This window comes from Atractosteus spatula, chromosome 7, assembly GCF_055471065.1.
Source record: "Atractosteus spatula isolate fAtrSpa1 chromosome 7, fAtrSpa1.hap1, whole genome shotgun sequence".
Taxonomy (NCBI): Eukaryota; Metazoa; Chordata; class Actinopteri; order Semionotiformes; family Lepisosteidae; genus Atractosteus; species Atractosteus spatula.
The window spans coordinates 44,898,105-44,916,116 of record NC_142712.1 but is presented as its reverse complement, the minus strand read 5'-3'; the positions used below and the strand labels follow the sequence as shown (position 1 = coordinate 44,916,116).

At 37.9% G+C, this 18,012-nt stretch overlaps 1 protein-coding gene across 10 annotated transcripts in view; it reads right to left on the bottom strand.

Moving 5' to 3' along the window:
- Positions 1-526: 526 nt before the first annotated feature.
- Positions 527-18,012, bottom strand: part of arnt2 (aryl hydrocarbon receptor nuclear translocator 2) — a 60,951-nt gene continuing 43,465 nt past the window's right edge. For 4 of the 10 annotated variants that reach the window (XM_088920640.1, XM_088920631.1, XM_088920635.1 and 1 more), the window contains 9 exons: positions 16,933-17,007; positions 13,571-13,722; positions 8,943-9,015; positions 8,719-8,842; positions 8,304-8,403; positions 7,867-8,005; positions 6,712-6,875; positions 2,235-2,382; positions 527-1,765 (listed from right to left, as the gene is read on the bottom strand). In XM_088920640.1, the coding sequence (XP_088776766.1) occupies positions 1,667-1,765; positions 2,235-2,382; positions 6,712-6,875; positions 7,867-8,005; positions 8,304-8,403; positions 8,719-8,842; positions 8,943-9,015; positions 13,571-13,722; positions 16,933-17,007 (1,074 nt within the window). In that variant the 3' untranslated portion in view covers positions 527-1,666. Of the gene's footprint in view, positions 1,766-2,234; positions 2,383-6,709; positions 6,876-7,866; positions 8,006-8,303; positions 8,404-8,718; positions 8,843-8,942; positions 9,016-13,570; positions 13,723-16,932; positions 17,008-18,012 lie in introns of all 10 variants that reach the window. The other 6 variants (XM_088920633.1, XM_088920637.1, XM_088920634.1 and 3 more) reach the window with 3 other exon arrangements.

The window sequence follows — 18,012 nt, the reverse complement described above, 5'->3', positions numbered from 1 at the left end:
TGCTTCATGGATTTGGGTCACAGCTGCAACTTTCTTGGAGGCACACATGTACAGCTATGGAACAAGTAAAGATTTATTCCATGCTGAAAAGAGATGGAAAGAAATGTTTCGGCTGTGGAGCCTTCTCCGGGTGCTATGTACAGCAATTGTCTGAAGTGTGCGCTTTTCAGGATATCTGCTTCACTTTCATGCTGTGGCACCATAGCACCAGAGACTGTACTGGGACTTCAGGGAGGACAGAGGAAGTTATTTCATCCCATTTTTCCCTTACAGCTGCTTCACACACATGCAAGAGAGATACAGGTCATACAGAGATGCACTCTCAATGCCTGACCCCCAAAGGATCCCCAATCACCATTAGTGATCGTCTCCGCTTGCCCTCACTGGTTGCCTAAAAGAAACAGGAGGGCACTAAGTCACAATCAAATGAATCATTAAGCATCCTACCTGCCATCTTTCAACATTCCTATTTGGATCATGTCACTGTGCAAACAACTGTGTGTTGAATTTAACAAACTGAAAGGCATTTGTAACAGCAAGAATTTATTGGCACAAGCACATCATGTTTATAAAGTTAAACAAAAATAATGACTCACATTTGCACAATTTTTACAAGACTAAACTAAATTTACAATAAACAGACTAAGCTAATAGTTAAATATTTACTCACATTGTACACTCTCATGAATATTAAGCCTTCACAAATGAAGTGTGCGAATGACAAAATCACATTTTCTCAAGTCACATTATTTACAAAAGAAAAAAAACACCTACTTGATTTAGTGATAAGCACTGAAGTATAAAAGACATCGCTGTTACAGATTATATAATCTTTCAATGTAAAATATGCCAACTACAAATTACTATACAAGTCAAACAGCTGAAAATATGCAACAATAGCAACAGCCCTTCACTGCATGAAACTAGACTGCACTGTTGAAAGGCTGTGGCTGGTGCTGTTAGCAGTATGAAGTGCACTTTCAGCTTCTGTTTGCATGTGACTACAGTCCTTCATCTTTCAAAATGTTTTAGCAAAACTTAAATTTGACACATTATACTTTTAAAACATGGGGGGGGGGGGGCAATATTGAAATCACTGAGGTGCTTAAATTCCCATAGCTTCCTAAGAGGAAGACAAAGCACTTAAATGTAGGGCCCAGAATCTTTAGATTCAAATTCTTCATTAATTCATTATAGATATTTAGAGCTACAATACCTGTACACAGATGATTTGAATGTAAAGCTGGTTAGCAGCAATGTGCATCTGCATATTCTAAATGCCTTTTACAGTTTGGCACAGTTGTGAAACAGAGGAGTGCATGAAAAATACGACTGTCATGGAATAATACTGTATAATAAATATTTACTTTAAAGACCACATTAAAGACCGTACAGACTGCACACTACTGGAAGTTGTACAATGAAAATGTCCTGGTTAACAATGCAATCAGAGTATGATTTGTGGTGAGGAGATTATTACTATTCAGCCAAAGGAAACAATGTGATGAAAAAACATCTCCTGTTAAAATGTCTGGAAGTTCATGCTCATGTACAATGAACACTTCTGCACACTGTAGGCCTCAGTTGGACTTAAAAGCTAAAACAAATGAAAATCAAAATATGTTCAAGAGTTTATTTTCTTGCATCCTCTTTTGTTTTCACTCCATTACTCAGAAAAAGGAGGGAACATGCCCAGGTCAGCAAAATCTTCAATATTGTAATTGGCTGTGCCCTGGGTTGGATCTCCGGCCATTGGCAACATGTCCTGCAACACAGGAAAGACAAATCTCTTAATGCGGGTGGAAACCACCTATTGAAGTTTACATAAGAGATGTTCCTGTTGCACTTGTATTAACATCCTCTTAGTTTGGCAGTTCCAGTACTGGAAGCCTTTCTGGTCTATTTTGCGTGAGATTTGCCAGACTAGATTTTCCACAATGTCTTCATCTAACAGGGGTGCACACTACTCAATATCAGTCATTTTCACAACCCTTGCATCGCAAACACTAAACGATTAAGGAGAATTGCCGATATGATGGATAACGAGAATACAGTTCTTTTCCAAAGAAATCACAGAACGCCCAACCAGTTTGGTATTAGAGACTTCGGCACCAGTCTGAGTGCAGTTCATCCAAATTCTGTTTGTACATATTAGGCTAACACTAACTACAAGGCTGGGGAACAAAGCTCAGCTGCACATTAAGCTCTGGTGACTGAACAGTGCGCTCTCTCACCTGGAACACTTCAGTCTGGCTGGGCTGAGGGTGTGAGTGCTGCTCGCTGCCCTGCTGGTTGTGGTGCTGACTTTGCCACTGGGACCACACCTCTGAGGGTCTGCCCTGGAACTGCCCTCCACTCTGTGTCCCCTCAGCTGCAACATCAGTATAAGAATTTGGAGACATAAGTATATGCTTGCAATAGGGAAAACACACTTTACTAATCTTTTTCAGAATAAATAAGACTGATACAGACAAGCACTATACAGCTTTTTTTAAAGGATAATATTTAATATACTTCCTTAAATACCTGAAATAAATTAAAAACATTCATTATGCTGTATTCAAATATGTCCGCTCGGTAGGATGTCTTCAACAATATTACAGAAGTGTTTTTTATTTTTTTGTGTGCACTACAGGGTACATTCTCTTGGAAGGTGTAAAAAAATGGTGTCGACAGACATGAGAAACTATGGAGAACAATTTTCACTTCCTGGAAATTTTCTGTGAGGACGTACAGTAGGAAAAGATCTTGGCCATGGACTCATAACGATGTTCCCCTGGGTGGAACGTTGTGAGGTCATTCATTACGAAACTCCATTTCCTGGCCTTGTCATTATGAGAAGAGGGCACTTCCTGAAAAGGGAATGTTGCCAGCTTGAGCTGGAATTGCATGTTCACACTACAGTAATCTATGATATAGCTCCATCACATTTAGAATAAATTGGTTTATTTGCAAGCATGTAAGATCATCTCCAAGGCCTAAATTAAAACCAAAAACAAAGAACACATTTGGAAGAATTGTTATTCTAAGATGTCAGATCTGTAAATGACTCTTCGTAATGATTTTATTTAAGGCTAATGAGGTTTTGCACAAGCGCTTTTAATTGATTATGACCCTTTCAATTCACACAATGGGGACAGCAGGAGGCCAATTTACTTCTTTTTTATGCTTCATGAAGAATTGTCACATTCATGAAATATTCATCAGCGTGTGCTCCTTCTCATCCTACGCAAATATGTGAAAGAGAACATCATGCTCACAAATAAACAAATCTGAATGATGGGGTCTTCAGAGATACACCTACACAAATCAACAGTTATTCAAAAATCCTAATTACACCAAACAGTGGGCATTCCAACATCTCCAGAACATAACGACCTAACCAAATCCAGCTTCCAACAACAGCAAAATCACTGAACCCTATAGCAGAGGTGGCTAAATGTGCACATACCACAATATTGCTGACAAGAAGATATATTACTCGGGCAGAAGTGGGCTGTTAACCTTAAAAGCACACTGTACACTGATTAATGTGCTATGACCAATTTACCCAACAGATTCAAATATATGCTTCAGAATGTCTTAATATGATACAAATATAAATTCTGAATATTTGTGCAAGTGTGTACCTCAAGTGCAGAGGGGACTGATGTGCATCACGCAGGTAGTAAGGGTGAGATGGTTCTGAATTCAGATCATTTAACAGACACCCTATATTTGCCTTCACATTGTTTTCCAAATGTATCAGAGAGAAAAGCAAACCAAGCACAACTGTATATTGAAATCTCCTTGTATGGCTTTCTAAGAGCAGTTGAAGTGTCTAAAGTTTTGAGGATGATTACAGCTGGTACAAAATTACCTTCCTATCACTCTTTAAAGAACAGGCAGTATTTAACATAAAAGGGTTCTGTGTGACCCTGCAATAAAGATGTCAGATGTCTTGTAGATCCATTGCGTGTTTGCAGAATCACTTTGTCACGCCACACATACACCATACTGAAAGCTTTAGGCTCTCCTCTATCATACAATGCAGAATTCATGGTTGTGTCAACGATGGCAATACATCCAGCTCCTGAGGCAGCAAAGCGGCCCCAAACTACCATACTCTCAACATCATGCTTGATCACTGGGGCCAGGTTCTTCTGTTCAAAAGCAGTGTTTGCTTTTCGCCAAATGTAAGGATTCTCACTGAGGCCAAAAAAGTTCTACCCTCGGCTCATCTGTCCAGAGAACAATGTTCCAAAAGCCTTGTGAATTATCTATGTACTTTTCAGCAAATGTCAGATGGGAAGTAATGTGCTTTCTTGACACCAGGGTTTTTTTTCTATGTTCTCCTTCAACAAAATTCAATAATGAGATCATCATTAAATCATTATACATCAAAAGTTACTAGACCATGTCAGTCAGCCATGATCAACTAATCAAATTGATACCAAAGACAAAGTTCTAAAAATATATACTTTATTTTTTAAAACAAACATGCATAAGTGTTTGTTTTAATGGTCTGTATATGCAATTTCTCAGAAAAAGAATAAAATGGAGTCTTTGTAGAGGAATGTTTAGAGGAGTAAAAATGGTTTAGTGACCCCATGCCTACGCTCTCAGTTCTCTAGTCCTGGTTCACATGATATAAGCCCAACGCAATTTTTCTGAAACTGACATTGGCATTTATTCAAATCAAGAAAAGAACTGCAATTCAAAGAGTACTGTATATATGTATGTACATATAAATTGGATTTGTCTTGCATTTCACTTCATACACTTAAAAACCAAAAGAGGTTATTTGTCGCTCAAAACAAACATCTGAACCTGTGGGAAAAAGGAGAACAGGATGTAACAGGTTCAGAATTATGATATCATCTTCAGTGGTCTTGCTTTTCCAAGGCCCTTGTGTAGTCTTCGGATCTTTGCCCATTTTCATTTTGCTTTGCTCAACATTCTCCTCTCACGTCACTGAAGCAACATCGTCAAGATTTCAATCCCTCCCAGTCCAGTTCTTCTTTTTGGTATAATTTACATGAACTTACTGGGGTTTTTTTTTCCGTAGACTGAAGATGTCTTGATCTATCCTTCTTTATCACAAAGGTAAAAGTATCAGAAAAAATAAAATTCCAGTAAACCATAATGACCTAGATCAGAGACTTTTTTAATCCTCTATGTTATATGTACAGTATATAAAACTTGGCAGACTATTTAAAATGCTTGAACTACACCTTAATGTCCAAATGTCCAAACTATGTATATGTACAGTATATAGGTTTAACAGCATGTTAGCTTATTTTCTGATTGGTGGATTGCTATTTAAAAGTAGAGAGAACTTTCTCAAAGCTGTAACAATTTGTAGCAACCACATTCCTTCTTCTTTTCAGTGAGCTAAGTGGATGAAACAAGAGCCAATACTAATTTTCTTGCTCATTTTACATGGAATACTTGCTTTTTTCCCCAAGCAAAAGTAAAAATTATATGATCTGTCATCTGCTTAACCAAGCTAGACATTGAAATAGATGAAGAGATGACCTTTGCTGAATTTTATCTTCTTATAACTGAGTTATAGTTTAGGCTTTACACTTTCCTTACAGATGAAGTCTAAGATTTGGGGCATTTCCAGGAGAAACGCTAAAGAAACGGTTGTGGTCAGTAATTTTTTCCACCGGACAAACTCAAAGAAACAGCAATATTTAAATCTGCTGTAAATGAATGCTAAAAAAGTTATGACAATTTTGGGGGAAAACATCCTGGCAAAGATTCATTAGAAAATAACGATTCTTACAAATTTCTTTTAATCAAGCACTAAATGATTGACAATTGATGACAAGAATGAATTATTTTATTATAGGGTATTTTTAATAAGAAAACTGACCATAGAAATTTATATTTGAATTTCCTCACCAGCTGGTAATATTTTTCTGGGTTTAAAAAGTCACATTAGTTCTTATGTTTGGTGTTGTCCTAATAAGAATGGAATCTTGTTACTGTAATCTTTTTGGAAAAGAAATAAATCATAGTTCCAGTAAAGCTGAACACAAATCCATTACGTTCTCAAAATGGCTTGGTACTGATACTACATTCACCGCACAATTCAAATATTTCTGCAAGAAAGAATCCTTTTCATCTTGCGACAAAAAGTTCCACCATGAAAAATACATATTTGTTTCATAGTTACTTTCTAAGATTAATTACATGCTGCTTTCAGTTTTAGGTTTGTATCAACCACAAAACAAACATTTAGGAAGCATTTTGAAAATTAAACTAGCATTTTTAAATCTACTTTTTTACTAGTCACATCCACCTCAAAGGGCAATGCTTTACCTTTAGCTTTACTAAAATGTTATAAAGACTAGATTTTTTAATTAGTAAGTGTGATCTACAGAAAATAATTATAGCCCATCACTGGTTGATGACTCAGACAGTGCAGGACAAAAATACTCCAGAAATTAATTTCAAAACAATGATCTGTTGAACTATAAAGTGGCATAATTGCCAGTCTGTGTGATCTATCATCACTGGATACAAAGACAATATGAAACTGAAGGCAGGTGCTCGAGGATGTCAACCATATATTCTCTGGCATGCAAATCTAACAAAGCAGTTATTGTGCACATTTCTTAAATATTGATTAGGTTCATTTCATCTTAGGTTCAACAAATTTCTTAAAACAACCAAACACACTTCCCAAAACCCCAGCTTGCTTAACCCTGTTGCATCTTACCAAAAGCTGTGCTGCGGTTGGCCAGTCCGGAGTAGGCATTTCCACTAGGAGAGGACGTGGCAGGGCTGGAGAGGGGGCTGTAAGAAGAAGGGTCAGCTGGGTAGTTGTGGCCTGTGCCAATCCCGAAAGGAGAAGACTGCGCCTTCCCGGACTGGGCTGGGATTTGCTACAATGACACAAGAAGATAGCTGGTAAAACCCCACAGAGTATGTAGAACTCTTTGAATATATAAAACATTTACAGGGAAAAGTGTCAGGCTCACCTCAACTGCAAACCTGTGGAGCCAGCTAGCGTTGGCCATAGTGGAGTTATGTGGAGTTGTGGAGTTGGCCATAGTACCCGACCACACATCCACTCACATAGTACCTGACCACTCATCCACTCACCTGTCACTCAGTGCCGATTACTGTGGCATTTCAGGAAATCTGTATCACCAGTTGGCAATTTTCATTTTATCTTGGCTTGGGCTCTGGCTTGTTTGGATCTCATCTTCTGCACATTCCCTTTATGCGTCACTACAAGTCTCCCTGATTTGATCCTTACTAGTTTCTGACCACAAACTCTGGGCTGTTTTCGTGCTCTTCACTCTGCCTATTTCTCCAGCATACTACAGGATGCTATGTGACTGTCTATGGGCACGCCGTCTACTCAGCTTCCCTCTCTGCGGGCTGCTTGCTCTTCCCCTGTTTCTCTCAGCTGTCTCACCCAGCATGTGGGGTCATTTTATGAAAACAGACTGCTGCTTACACCATAGCAAGCAGCAAGATCTGACAGAAAAGAATCAGAAAAAAAGGGACCTATATAATCTATAAGGTGCATTTTATAATCTGTAGGAAAGGTTAGACTAACTTGTATCAGTGTTTTTAAAAGCAGCACATCAATATCTCTTGCAATTACAGAAAAACTAAAAAACATCCTTGACATGAGAAAGGTGCTTATGATTATAGCCAGTAACAAAGGTTCATTTGATTGTACCAAGTAAAAAAATATTGAAGCAATTTACAATGGAAAAAAGGAGAACCATGTTATCCAGAGTCACATAAAAACAACATAATTGAAACATGAATTTTGCTAGAATTGGAGAAATTAAGAACAGAAGCTCTGGGGAGCTGGTAAAACAGCAGAGAGTGACTGTAGCCAGAAAGCATAGGCTTTACCTGACCAGAGAATGGAGGGCGACTGCCTGTCCAGGCAACCTGCCCAGGGTTGATCTGCCGAGAAATCTGGGCCAGGTTCTGCCCTGCAGAGGATGAGGGCTGAATGTCATTGACTCCGGGAACATGGATCACAGAGGAGCTGAAACAGCAAAGTAGAAGTCACTGACAGGATACAAGAACCTGGCAGTTATCTGAGTTGAAACAGGCATGCTATGCTTTCAGCTTATTCAGTTTAAGGATACATCCAACAGTTTCCCCATCTTCACTGTTAAAATAACCTAATAACCCAACTATAAACTGTAGGATATCTTCATATAATAAAAAAAAGTATTAATAGGGGCCTAGAATACAATTCTGCTCTTTCAGTGGGGAAACTATAATTTTACACAAGAACGTAACAACATCAAGTCTGTTATTTTACAGGTGAGCCACCATACCTGAAACTTTTCCCAGAGTGCCCTGGCTGAAATGGGCTTCCCTGAGAGTAGAGCTGCTGGCCGCTCACCGCCGAGGAAGAAGCCATCATTTTTTTGTCAGCTATTTAAAAAAAAAACACTTTTCAAATCAACACCCAACTGAACAGACAACGTTATTTTTTCAACAATCTAGCTGATGTTTGATCTTTTTCACATAATTTCTGAAAAATTATCTTAAAAGAAAACGATGCTTAAAACTGCAGGAAAAGTAAATAAAATAGATTTGACTTTCAATACACTACGAAAGTGGGACTAATGGAATAAAATTCCCTAAAAAAAAGGCATGACAAACGTGTATAAAGTGAGATAAAAGAACCAATATGTTTTACCTCCCTGCAAGCTCTGTGGCAAAAAGATAAAGCATTGAACTTGCTACCTGATATGCCTGCATACATATCGGCAAAACGCGGATCTCTGTCCTGGGAGAACATAGTATCCGTCTTGTCAATTGCTTTTCCTGTTTCGTGAACTCCACTGGAGACATTTGGAACAGGCACCTGCTGAAGCAGGAGGACATGGGAAAGGATGAAGTAATTAAAAAAAAATACACAGCTTTTCTTCTCAAGGGCTTTTCGATTCGTTTCTCTGCTCAGTTTTTACCTGGGACAAGTCATAGGAGGGAAGGCCGTCCCTCTGGTGAACTTCCAACTCGGCCTGCTGCTGCTGGAGCTGCCTGCAAGCACAGAGCAGGCAGACGGCAGGTTTAGAGCGGACAGGAGTGACTGGAGACACACAGTCAGTAAAAACACTTCAGTAGCTGACCATTCTGTGTCAAAGCGGCAGTGCTCAACCTCCAACCACTTCACTGATCTCATACTTACTGCATACTTGAAAGAACTGTTACTTAATGAACTCCGGCTACCTGTAACCTTAATAATGCCAGGTTTCAATTCACATTATGCACATAATAATAAAAGTGTAAACATTCTTCTTTATTTTAAAGAAAGACCAGACTGTTCCAAAAATATCAAAATAAAAGCATGTTAGAGATAATGTTCTGCTAAAAATTAGTTTCACAAAACTTCTAATCATTTCCTATTTACATGACCTCAAAAAAGGCATGCGGTGACTTCATTTAAAGTTCATTTTATCTCTAGTTCAAATTTCCAGTTTGGCATAAACAGGAAGTGCCCTAGATTCAGAAAGAAGATGTAGTGTTTGCTGGAAGGCTGGGCAGCCCTTTAGATGTCATTCCTGTCCTGTAGAGCCAGGATCCTGACCCCTGCGTGCCTGAGAGACATCCCAAACAGCACCTACTCTCACCATCCCCTGCAGGAGTTGGCTTCTTCCGTAAACTAGCGTGAAAACGTAGGGATTCCCTGGATGCGTTTCTTCCGAAAATGGAACGGGTAAAAGATGTTTACATCTTAAAAAATTTTAAAAAATCTCTAATAAATTCACAACAAGAAACAGATGATGATGGGAACTTTCATGGCTGAAGAACATATCGACATTCTATGGCAGCATGACCTCTGGTTGGCTCTTTACAGCACTGGATAAAAAAAGGCAGTCAAATAAATAATGCTACAAGGGCCACTTCAAAGAAAACTGTCACATAAAATAAAATGCTTCAAACAGCAGAAACTATTCTAAAACCCCATTATGTCAAATGCTTGCTAAAAAGGTTCAAAACCTACACAGGCACACCATGAATTTATCGCTGTGCTTAGTGACTCTGCCAGAGGACAGCTGGAATGAGGGCAGACAGGTCATCAGGATTAGAACCAGGAATGATATGAATAACAAATGTCTCCCAAGCCTTTCAGAAAAAGATGTATTATTATTTGGTATTCAAAACAAGGACATGAAATTTGAAACAAATCTAAGTTTCTGTACTTACCAGGCTAAAAAATTCCTAAAATATCAACTGACATGAGAGCTACAAAAGAAAGTCTCCTGTCCTAAAATACATGTTCTAAAGAGACAAAAATTGATTGTGCAAACGGGATAAATTATTCTCTTATACCCACCTGTTCTCTACAAGACAATGCATATCTTTAATGTAATAACAGTGAGGTTGTAACAAAACAAAATACCATAAAGGACTGATTTATCTCAATATAATCATCAAAGTAAATAAGGAACAAAGAAGGGGCTGCTGTACATATAAAGTATCCAGAGTCAATGCTGGTAAGTGTGAAAATGAGACCCAGATGTTCGAGGCTGAGGCAATGTGTTAACAACTCAGATTTTGTTTACTAGGCTCTATAGGAATGTTTTTGAGTCAGTTGTATAACTGGGCCAAGACAGACGTTTTGCTTTTAATAGCTTGGTTCAAGATTGCAATTTAAAACAAGCCAAGGCTAAATAATAGCTGTCATGCACAAATGACTATTTTTAGCTGTGCACTGAATGAACTTGACTTTAAGGACAATTCTTAAATTACATGCTTTCATTTTCAAAATCCATTGGCTCCACAACATTGCAACAAGCCAGCTTAAGGAAAACAAGATTCAGATTCTACTGTAAAAGCAGAGATTAATACCACACTGAAAAGTAGAAAACAAATTCAGCTGTGACGACTTCAGGTAAGTGAAGAGGTATGATGTGCCAGAGTGAAATGTTGTTTTTTCATTTTTATTGTTACTTTTCAGCTTAGTAGCTCACACAGCTGCTGATACAGCTCTGATTTACATTTCCTCAAATATGAGGGTGACAGGTTCACCAATCATACAACAATGCTGTAAAAACACTGCAAGAAAAATAACATTAACTTAAAACTTTTGTTAAAGTGAAATCAATGAAAGACCAGATTAAATTGAAACTCACACATTGTATAATAGATTTTTTAAGTGATGTTGAAATCACATATGATAGCTATAGAAATGCACAACTTATTTTAAATGAGGGAAGAGATTTATATGCATATTTCTTCAAAGGTCCACAAATCCACTGGGTCTGGAATTTGCATGATATGCTGAAAAGCTCCTTATTTAAGTTAATTTCTGAAAAGTGAAAACGGCAAATCAGTTTGTCATACACAGCTGAGCACACTTTGTGAGTAGCACTTTAGCATTCATCTCATCAAGCCTTGTACAGAAAGGTGGAAGGGTTATGTGCATTTTCCTGGTGGCAATGCCAAAAAATAAGGATCTTTCAAATCTACTTTGCTGTCCTGAAAATTGTACATTTTAGAGTTGGACACTAAAAGATCAGAAAAAAGTTGTTAAATTAAAACAGTACTAGGAAACTACTCTTACATGGCTAAAAAACACACATCTATTTTTCCTTGGTGAAATACTTGATACATTATAAATGTGGTAAAATAAATCTTTGAGAAATGATTTACCATGATTTACTTACTTAATCCATTTATAGGAATCGACTGGGTATACTGTTATGCAAGAATACTTTTTTGGTAATAAATTCACTCAACACCCCCTCCTTTCTGTTCAGATATTACATTAGCAAATCCATAACAAAGATGAACAACCTTTTCTATCCTATGATGGATCTACTGGGCAGCAAATATGGAATTTACACTCCTTTTTAGCAAATTACTCTGAGAAGCTTTTTTTTTCCTTCAAGGTCACAAATGTCAAAATTCTTTCTGCAAGGCTGGGAACTCATCACACTGATTAAAAATCCACATGTAGCCCTCTCTCCCACTCTGTCCAGCTGTGAATTACATTCCTCAAAGGCTGCAGACTTAACACCCAGCTTCATCTCAACAAGAAGAAATGTGGCAGAATCAACTTTCTGCAAGGCAGCACCACACATTTAACCAGATAGTGGCTACCTGAATGTGTGGTTCCAAGTTAGAAAAGAAAGGAAATGTGCAATAACAAAACGTAAGTGAAAGTGAAAACACAGAGTGCAGCTTGACCAAGGAAATTGTGAAATGGAATGAATGGGACAGAAAGGGAAAAAAATCCACTCGTAAGATATGCTGTAGAATGCCAAGCTGGAATTAAGTCTGCAGGAACAAGGTGGGTGAGAGTAGCCAAAGACTGTAGAAGAGCCTTAGCGAAGCCCAACAGTGTGTAAAGAAGATGATGAATATACATCATATTGCAAGTGACTGTAAATTGTCATTAGCACTGACAGATACCTGTACATGTTTATGCACTTTATCTCCCGGTCAATTAGTAAAAACATGTAGTGTTACGCTGTTACACCATCTTCCAATGAGCATGTTTTTCCTTATGTTTTCTGAATTAACAAGATTTACCCTGTGCAAATCCTGTGCACCAAGCATTTTAGCCATATTTCCAAATAAAATGGACATGTTTGACATAAACCAGGTTTCAGGAGTTTCATATTTTCACAGAATGTCAGACCACTTCCATATAGAAAGGTATTCTAAACTGCGCAAATAAAATAACACTGAAAACAGCTAACCTCAGAAAGAGAAAGAATGTAAAGCCCAAGTCCTGATTGTATTTAAATACTGTTGTAGAATACAGAATCTTTTTTTATGAAGACTGCAAATTAGAAATGTCAGGACATTTCCTTTGGAGGAAAACGCACTATTCGGAAAGGACCACTATTTCTTGGAACAGAACTTTGTGTAATTTTGAGCATGAGCCTCCCTAAAGATTACTTCCCTCTCCTCTCACACAGTCAGACCAGAGCACTAAGAGCAATTAAATCACTGTTGCCCCCTACTGGCAGAAAACCTCCAAGCATGCTCCAGCTTAGGAATGCCACAATTGAAAGAACACCTGTGTTGAAGTATTTCTTCTAAGCAGGTCGTTTAAAAAATAAAGTTTTACCATTAGTTTTCTGGTACCAGGAGGGCCTAAGAAGAAGTGAATAACCTCTAAGCAAGAACTGATCTGTTAAAAGAAAAGAATTCCAGCCAAATACTTTTACAACTTAATACCAAAAACTTACCAACATGCAAATCACAAGTTTGCATATATGAATATTTCTTAAGCTGTTACAAGAAAAGGAATGTGCTTGCATTTTAAAAGCAATGCTTTACAAATAGTTTAAAAGGTATACAGTATTATTGTACTACACAGAAATAGCTTAAGAACTGTCAGTGCATGTTACAGCACAGCATATTTTTTTCAATGTATTCTTTTTCTCAACATTTCTAACTGCAGAACAAGATTTTTGGTTTTAAAATGTGAAAGTTTATGGGAGTCACAGCACCAGACTGCAAGTTAGAGTGTACAAAGGAATGCATGTCAATGGTGTCTGATGTTTTTCTCGTGCCAAATGCTACAAAAGGAAATTATGGGTTCAGGATGCAGGATATGGGCAGAAAATGGAAAACGTACTTGACATTAGTATTGGTACAGATGATGTATTCAATTTCATCCGAGTAAGGGTTCTGAAATGTGAAGCTGCTGGTTCTGATCAGCATCCATTCCCTGTTCTTGGTGCGAAAGCGGTACATCACAGAGAGGACCTGGCCTTTCAGTTTCACCACCTGAAAGAGAGAGAGAGATGGATGAAAACACCACAACGGGACAGCTGTTCAGCAGTGATGCACGGAAAGTTAGATCAGCAACACTGAAACACTTCAGGCTTGCCCCGAGTTACAAATGTACATAAAAAAAATCAGCAGTCAGCAGCAATAATTAATGAAAAATTAATAACAAACCATTTTAGGCTGGAAAATTACAATGCAGACAAATTAAGCGCATTTGGTTTTAAAGAAGGGTGTCAACATGACTTTAAGGTGGAATTAAAAAAAGAATAGAAACATGTTAAGTGTCTGTTCTGTAATACACACACTGCAAAATGTCTATATTATACATCTCAAAGTTCTTTAGTAAACATACTGTACTTTAATACAAAACTTAAAAATGGAAATTCTTCTCGTCTTCTACAGTTATTTAATCATTAAATGGACAGGGTGTACTCTCGGGAGACAAGGCAGGGGTGGAAGACTTGGAAAGGCAGGGTGATTTAATGGGCCCCTAACGTTCGTGCCGACCAGGGAAGCAGCAGCAGTCTGGCACACCTTATCTTAATTACTAGACGTTTTTTACATGGACATTCTTTCCACAGCATTCCTTCTGCAGTTAACCAAATGCAGATTCCCCCCTCTTCTAAATTTAACTTGAAATGCCTGACCAAGTAAAAAACAGACTAACTCAAGAGATATGAAAAAAAACACCAATAATAAAAATAATTCTGTCAAATGTGCGGTAAAATCCAACAAGCACAACTATGAGAACATCTCGTGCAGAACTCACTGCATCATTTATCTTGTCACCCTATTTTTGAAGTTCCAAGGGTTCAATACTGTACTGAATCATGAAGAATCACAGATCTCCATTTGAAAGAGACACATCCTTTTGTCAACAGTGTTGACCACCACACCCTCGCGTTAAACTTAAAACAAAAACATGATATATAGACAAGTGTTCAAATATGAGCTTCCTATTGAGCACAAGATAATCTTTTCTCTGGGATTGCAGATAGGACTAACATTGTTATTCTTGGCAAACTCTGTGGATCTGTGTCATCCGGTTCTCCCCTCCTATCAACTAAGTACATTGTCCCCAGGAAGCAAAGCCCTTGAGAGGATGGGCAATTTCAATAAAACAGACGACCAATTATTTCAATGCTTCTCCCTTCCTTTAAGCATCAAACTAGAAATGATAACCTAAACAGATGGGGAGGTTAACAACTGTCTCAGCAAATCCAACCGGAGGTCATCAGCCATCTTACATAATATCGTTAGAGGGGAAACTTCATTGAAACCCCCTAACCTCAGGAAAAGAAATACCACTGAAGTCTCGGCCTAAAAAAACAGGTGGTGTTTTAATAAATAGTGTAAAGCACGTCTTGGGTCCTGGGTTCGATTCCAGCTGGGGAGCCTGTGTGCACATTTCCACCTGTGGGTTTTCTCCCAGTGTGCCAGTTTCCTTCCACTTCCGTCCCAGTTTCTTAATGACCAGTTTTACATATGTGTGCAAATAACCTTGCGATGGCCTAGCATCCTGCCCACAGTGCAGCCCTGCCTTGCCCCCTTTTCCTGCTGCTTTGGCCTGTGGTTCACCAAGACATGCAAGTTTTGGAGGGTTTGAATATCACAATAACTACTAGAAAGAGGTTACAGCTATCGTGTAAATCTCTGGTCCGATAACTGACAAGTTATGTGGAATCAAATCCCTGGTGCAGACACTACTGTTGAGTGAGTGAGGTGCCATACCCCAGTTGCTCCAGTTCACTCCAGTGGGTATCAGCATCACTGGGGTTAAAGTTTAGCCAGTGAAAACTTGCACACGTAAACACACTAATCCCAGTTTAGTTTAATCTTTGTTATATGAATACTGCAGTCTTCACTGACAGGCTCGCATGGAGTAATGTAATGCCTTGCTTTTGTCAATTTACACTTATCCCAGGTAGAGGAGACTGGTTTTAACTGGCTCTTTCTTAGAAACAGACGTACTAGCATGTTTTTAGTTGTACAGTCCAGCCCTGAAGTGCATTAGCTTTTGGGTCACATTTCAAAAAAATTGCAGATTTTAGATTACATGCATTGTCAGTGCATTCCTGTGGCAATCTATAGGCAGAAACGTGCAAGGATAAAGCAATAACCAGGAATTTATCTCCAGGAGAATGCTTTCTAGGTATGTTAAGAAACAGTGTTAGTAATCTGAAAGTGTGTGATCAGAAATAATCACATTCCCAGGAGGGTAGGCAGATTGAGTTCAACATTGTGCTTTAAATGAAAAGGGCAGATAATAAACCAAAGTAGACAAACAACCTGTGTAAACTGCATATTAGTAAAATGATATTTTGATCCTTCTATAGATACAAAACAGAATGTTTTGTACTCCTGCATATGAACTGGGCTGTAATCAGATTCAAAAGCATTCACACAGCATGGAAAAAACAATGCTGTTTTACACACAAAAACAACTAAAATAAAATAAAAATAATTTAATAAAATATAGAAAGGGTCCTCATGAATCAAATGTGCACCTCTGTGAAACACATTTTACACAGAAATCAGTACAAAAGGGTGATACCTCAATACTCAAGAGTCCTGTTAGGAGCTCTAAACAACCGTTTGGGCTGTGTCCCCGTGTTCACGAAGAGTGGAAATGACTGCAACAGTCATTCCCCAGACTAAAGAGGCGGCAATGTCGTCTTCAAGGGATGTTATTCCCTTTTTATTTTACAATATAGTGGCTCAACACAGAACAGAGTCTTAGGTGAGAACTGATCTTGCAGTTCCTGACAAAACCAAAAAAGTTCAAATTTGATTACTAGGACAAACCATAAAGAAACAAAACAACTGATTTTTAAAGATGCTGAAGGGTCACAGCTGTCAATGTTTTAAACACTTTTAAAAGAGCTGCACGTGATCAATTGGAAATGTGCCTGGTTATTTAGAACACAATGGTGTTAAGACTATAGTGGACAACACGTCTGTATTGTTTACCTGTTTACTTGTACATTGTCTACTGTTTGTTTGTATATTTTCTTGATGCACTATCTGCACTTCCATTGTAGAATAGAATTCCATTGTACCAGTACATGTACCAGTTACATATGGCAATAAAGTTCAAGTTCAAGTTTTATTGCAGACTGGGACTGACAGAATAATTACAGTCGTGAACTTGTATTCTGACTTTCTTTACTGCTGTAACATGTACTATGTAGAGAGAAATAAATATACCTGTTGAAAACTCTCCCTCAGGTGGCTCTGATCCTCTGGATGGCAAAACTCCAAGATATCTTTTCCCAGAAGATCCTAGTAAAAACCACAGTAACGTATTAATAAGGGAAATAAATGTAAAATCCCTCGAAGTAGTATTCGGAGGACATAGTATGCCAGGGGCAGTTTTACCACCCCACGCAGCAATACCTGGACAGCTTCCAAGGAATAAAACTGCAAGCTCAAAAACACACAACAAGTTCTAAGGAAACACGCACTTCATAAATGTACAGGCAGTTAACAGAAACAGCAGCTAAAATATCAAGTGTTTGACAGATGCTAAGACTGTAAGCTTAGAAATGAAGTCCAGTCTCCAGCAGAGCAGGATGCGCTTACAGATGTGGCTGTTACTGAATGAAGTGCAGTTTTTCCCAAATCAAAAGCCTGAAAAACTGAAACGTTGGGGAAAAATAACCTGCAAATTTTAAGTGCGATTAAAAAAAATTGTGCTTTAAAATGAAAATATAATAATTATATGACCATATATCATCTCTTAAATATTGCCTTACAAAAGTATTCAAATGATGTTTATACTGTTTATTAAAATGAACATTTTAATCCAAGCTTGAACGCTTAAACTGAATAGTCTTACGGGTGAAAGAAAAACGTCAGAATATAAAGAATAATTAAGAATTAAAATGCAGGTTCAACAGATTGGTCATACCAGTGTTCAAGTAACTACTTGGTGGAAGCAGCTTTGACAGAATTAAAGCTCTTTTGAATAAGATTGAGCATTCAAGCTTTGATCAAACATTTATATCTTTTGTAATTCAACAAAATAGATCACTACTGAGTGACTGTGAATCTTTCACAAGGCAATGTATAATAAAATACACATTAATGTATGACTTATTTTATTATTCAGCACAAGTAGACTCATTTTGATACATGTTAATAATTAAATCTCTGAATGAATGTAAATTATCTGGTACCAGGCTCATCTACATCTAATTGATTTGTCACAAGAGTAAGCACAGTACCATATCAAACACAGCATTATTCATTTAAAAAAAAAATCACTGCACTTCTGCAGTTGCCTTT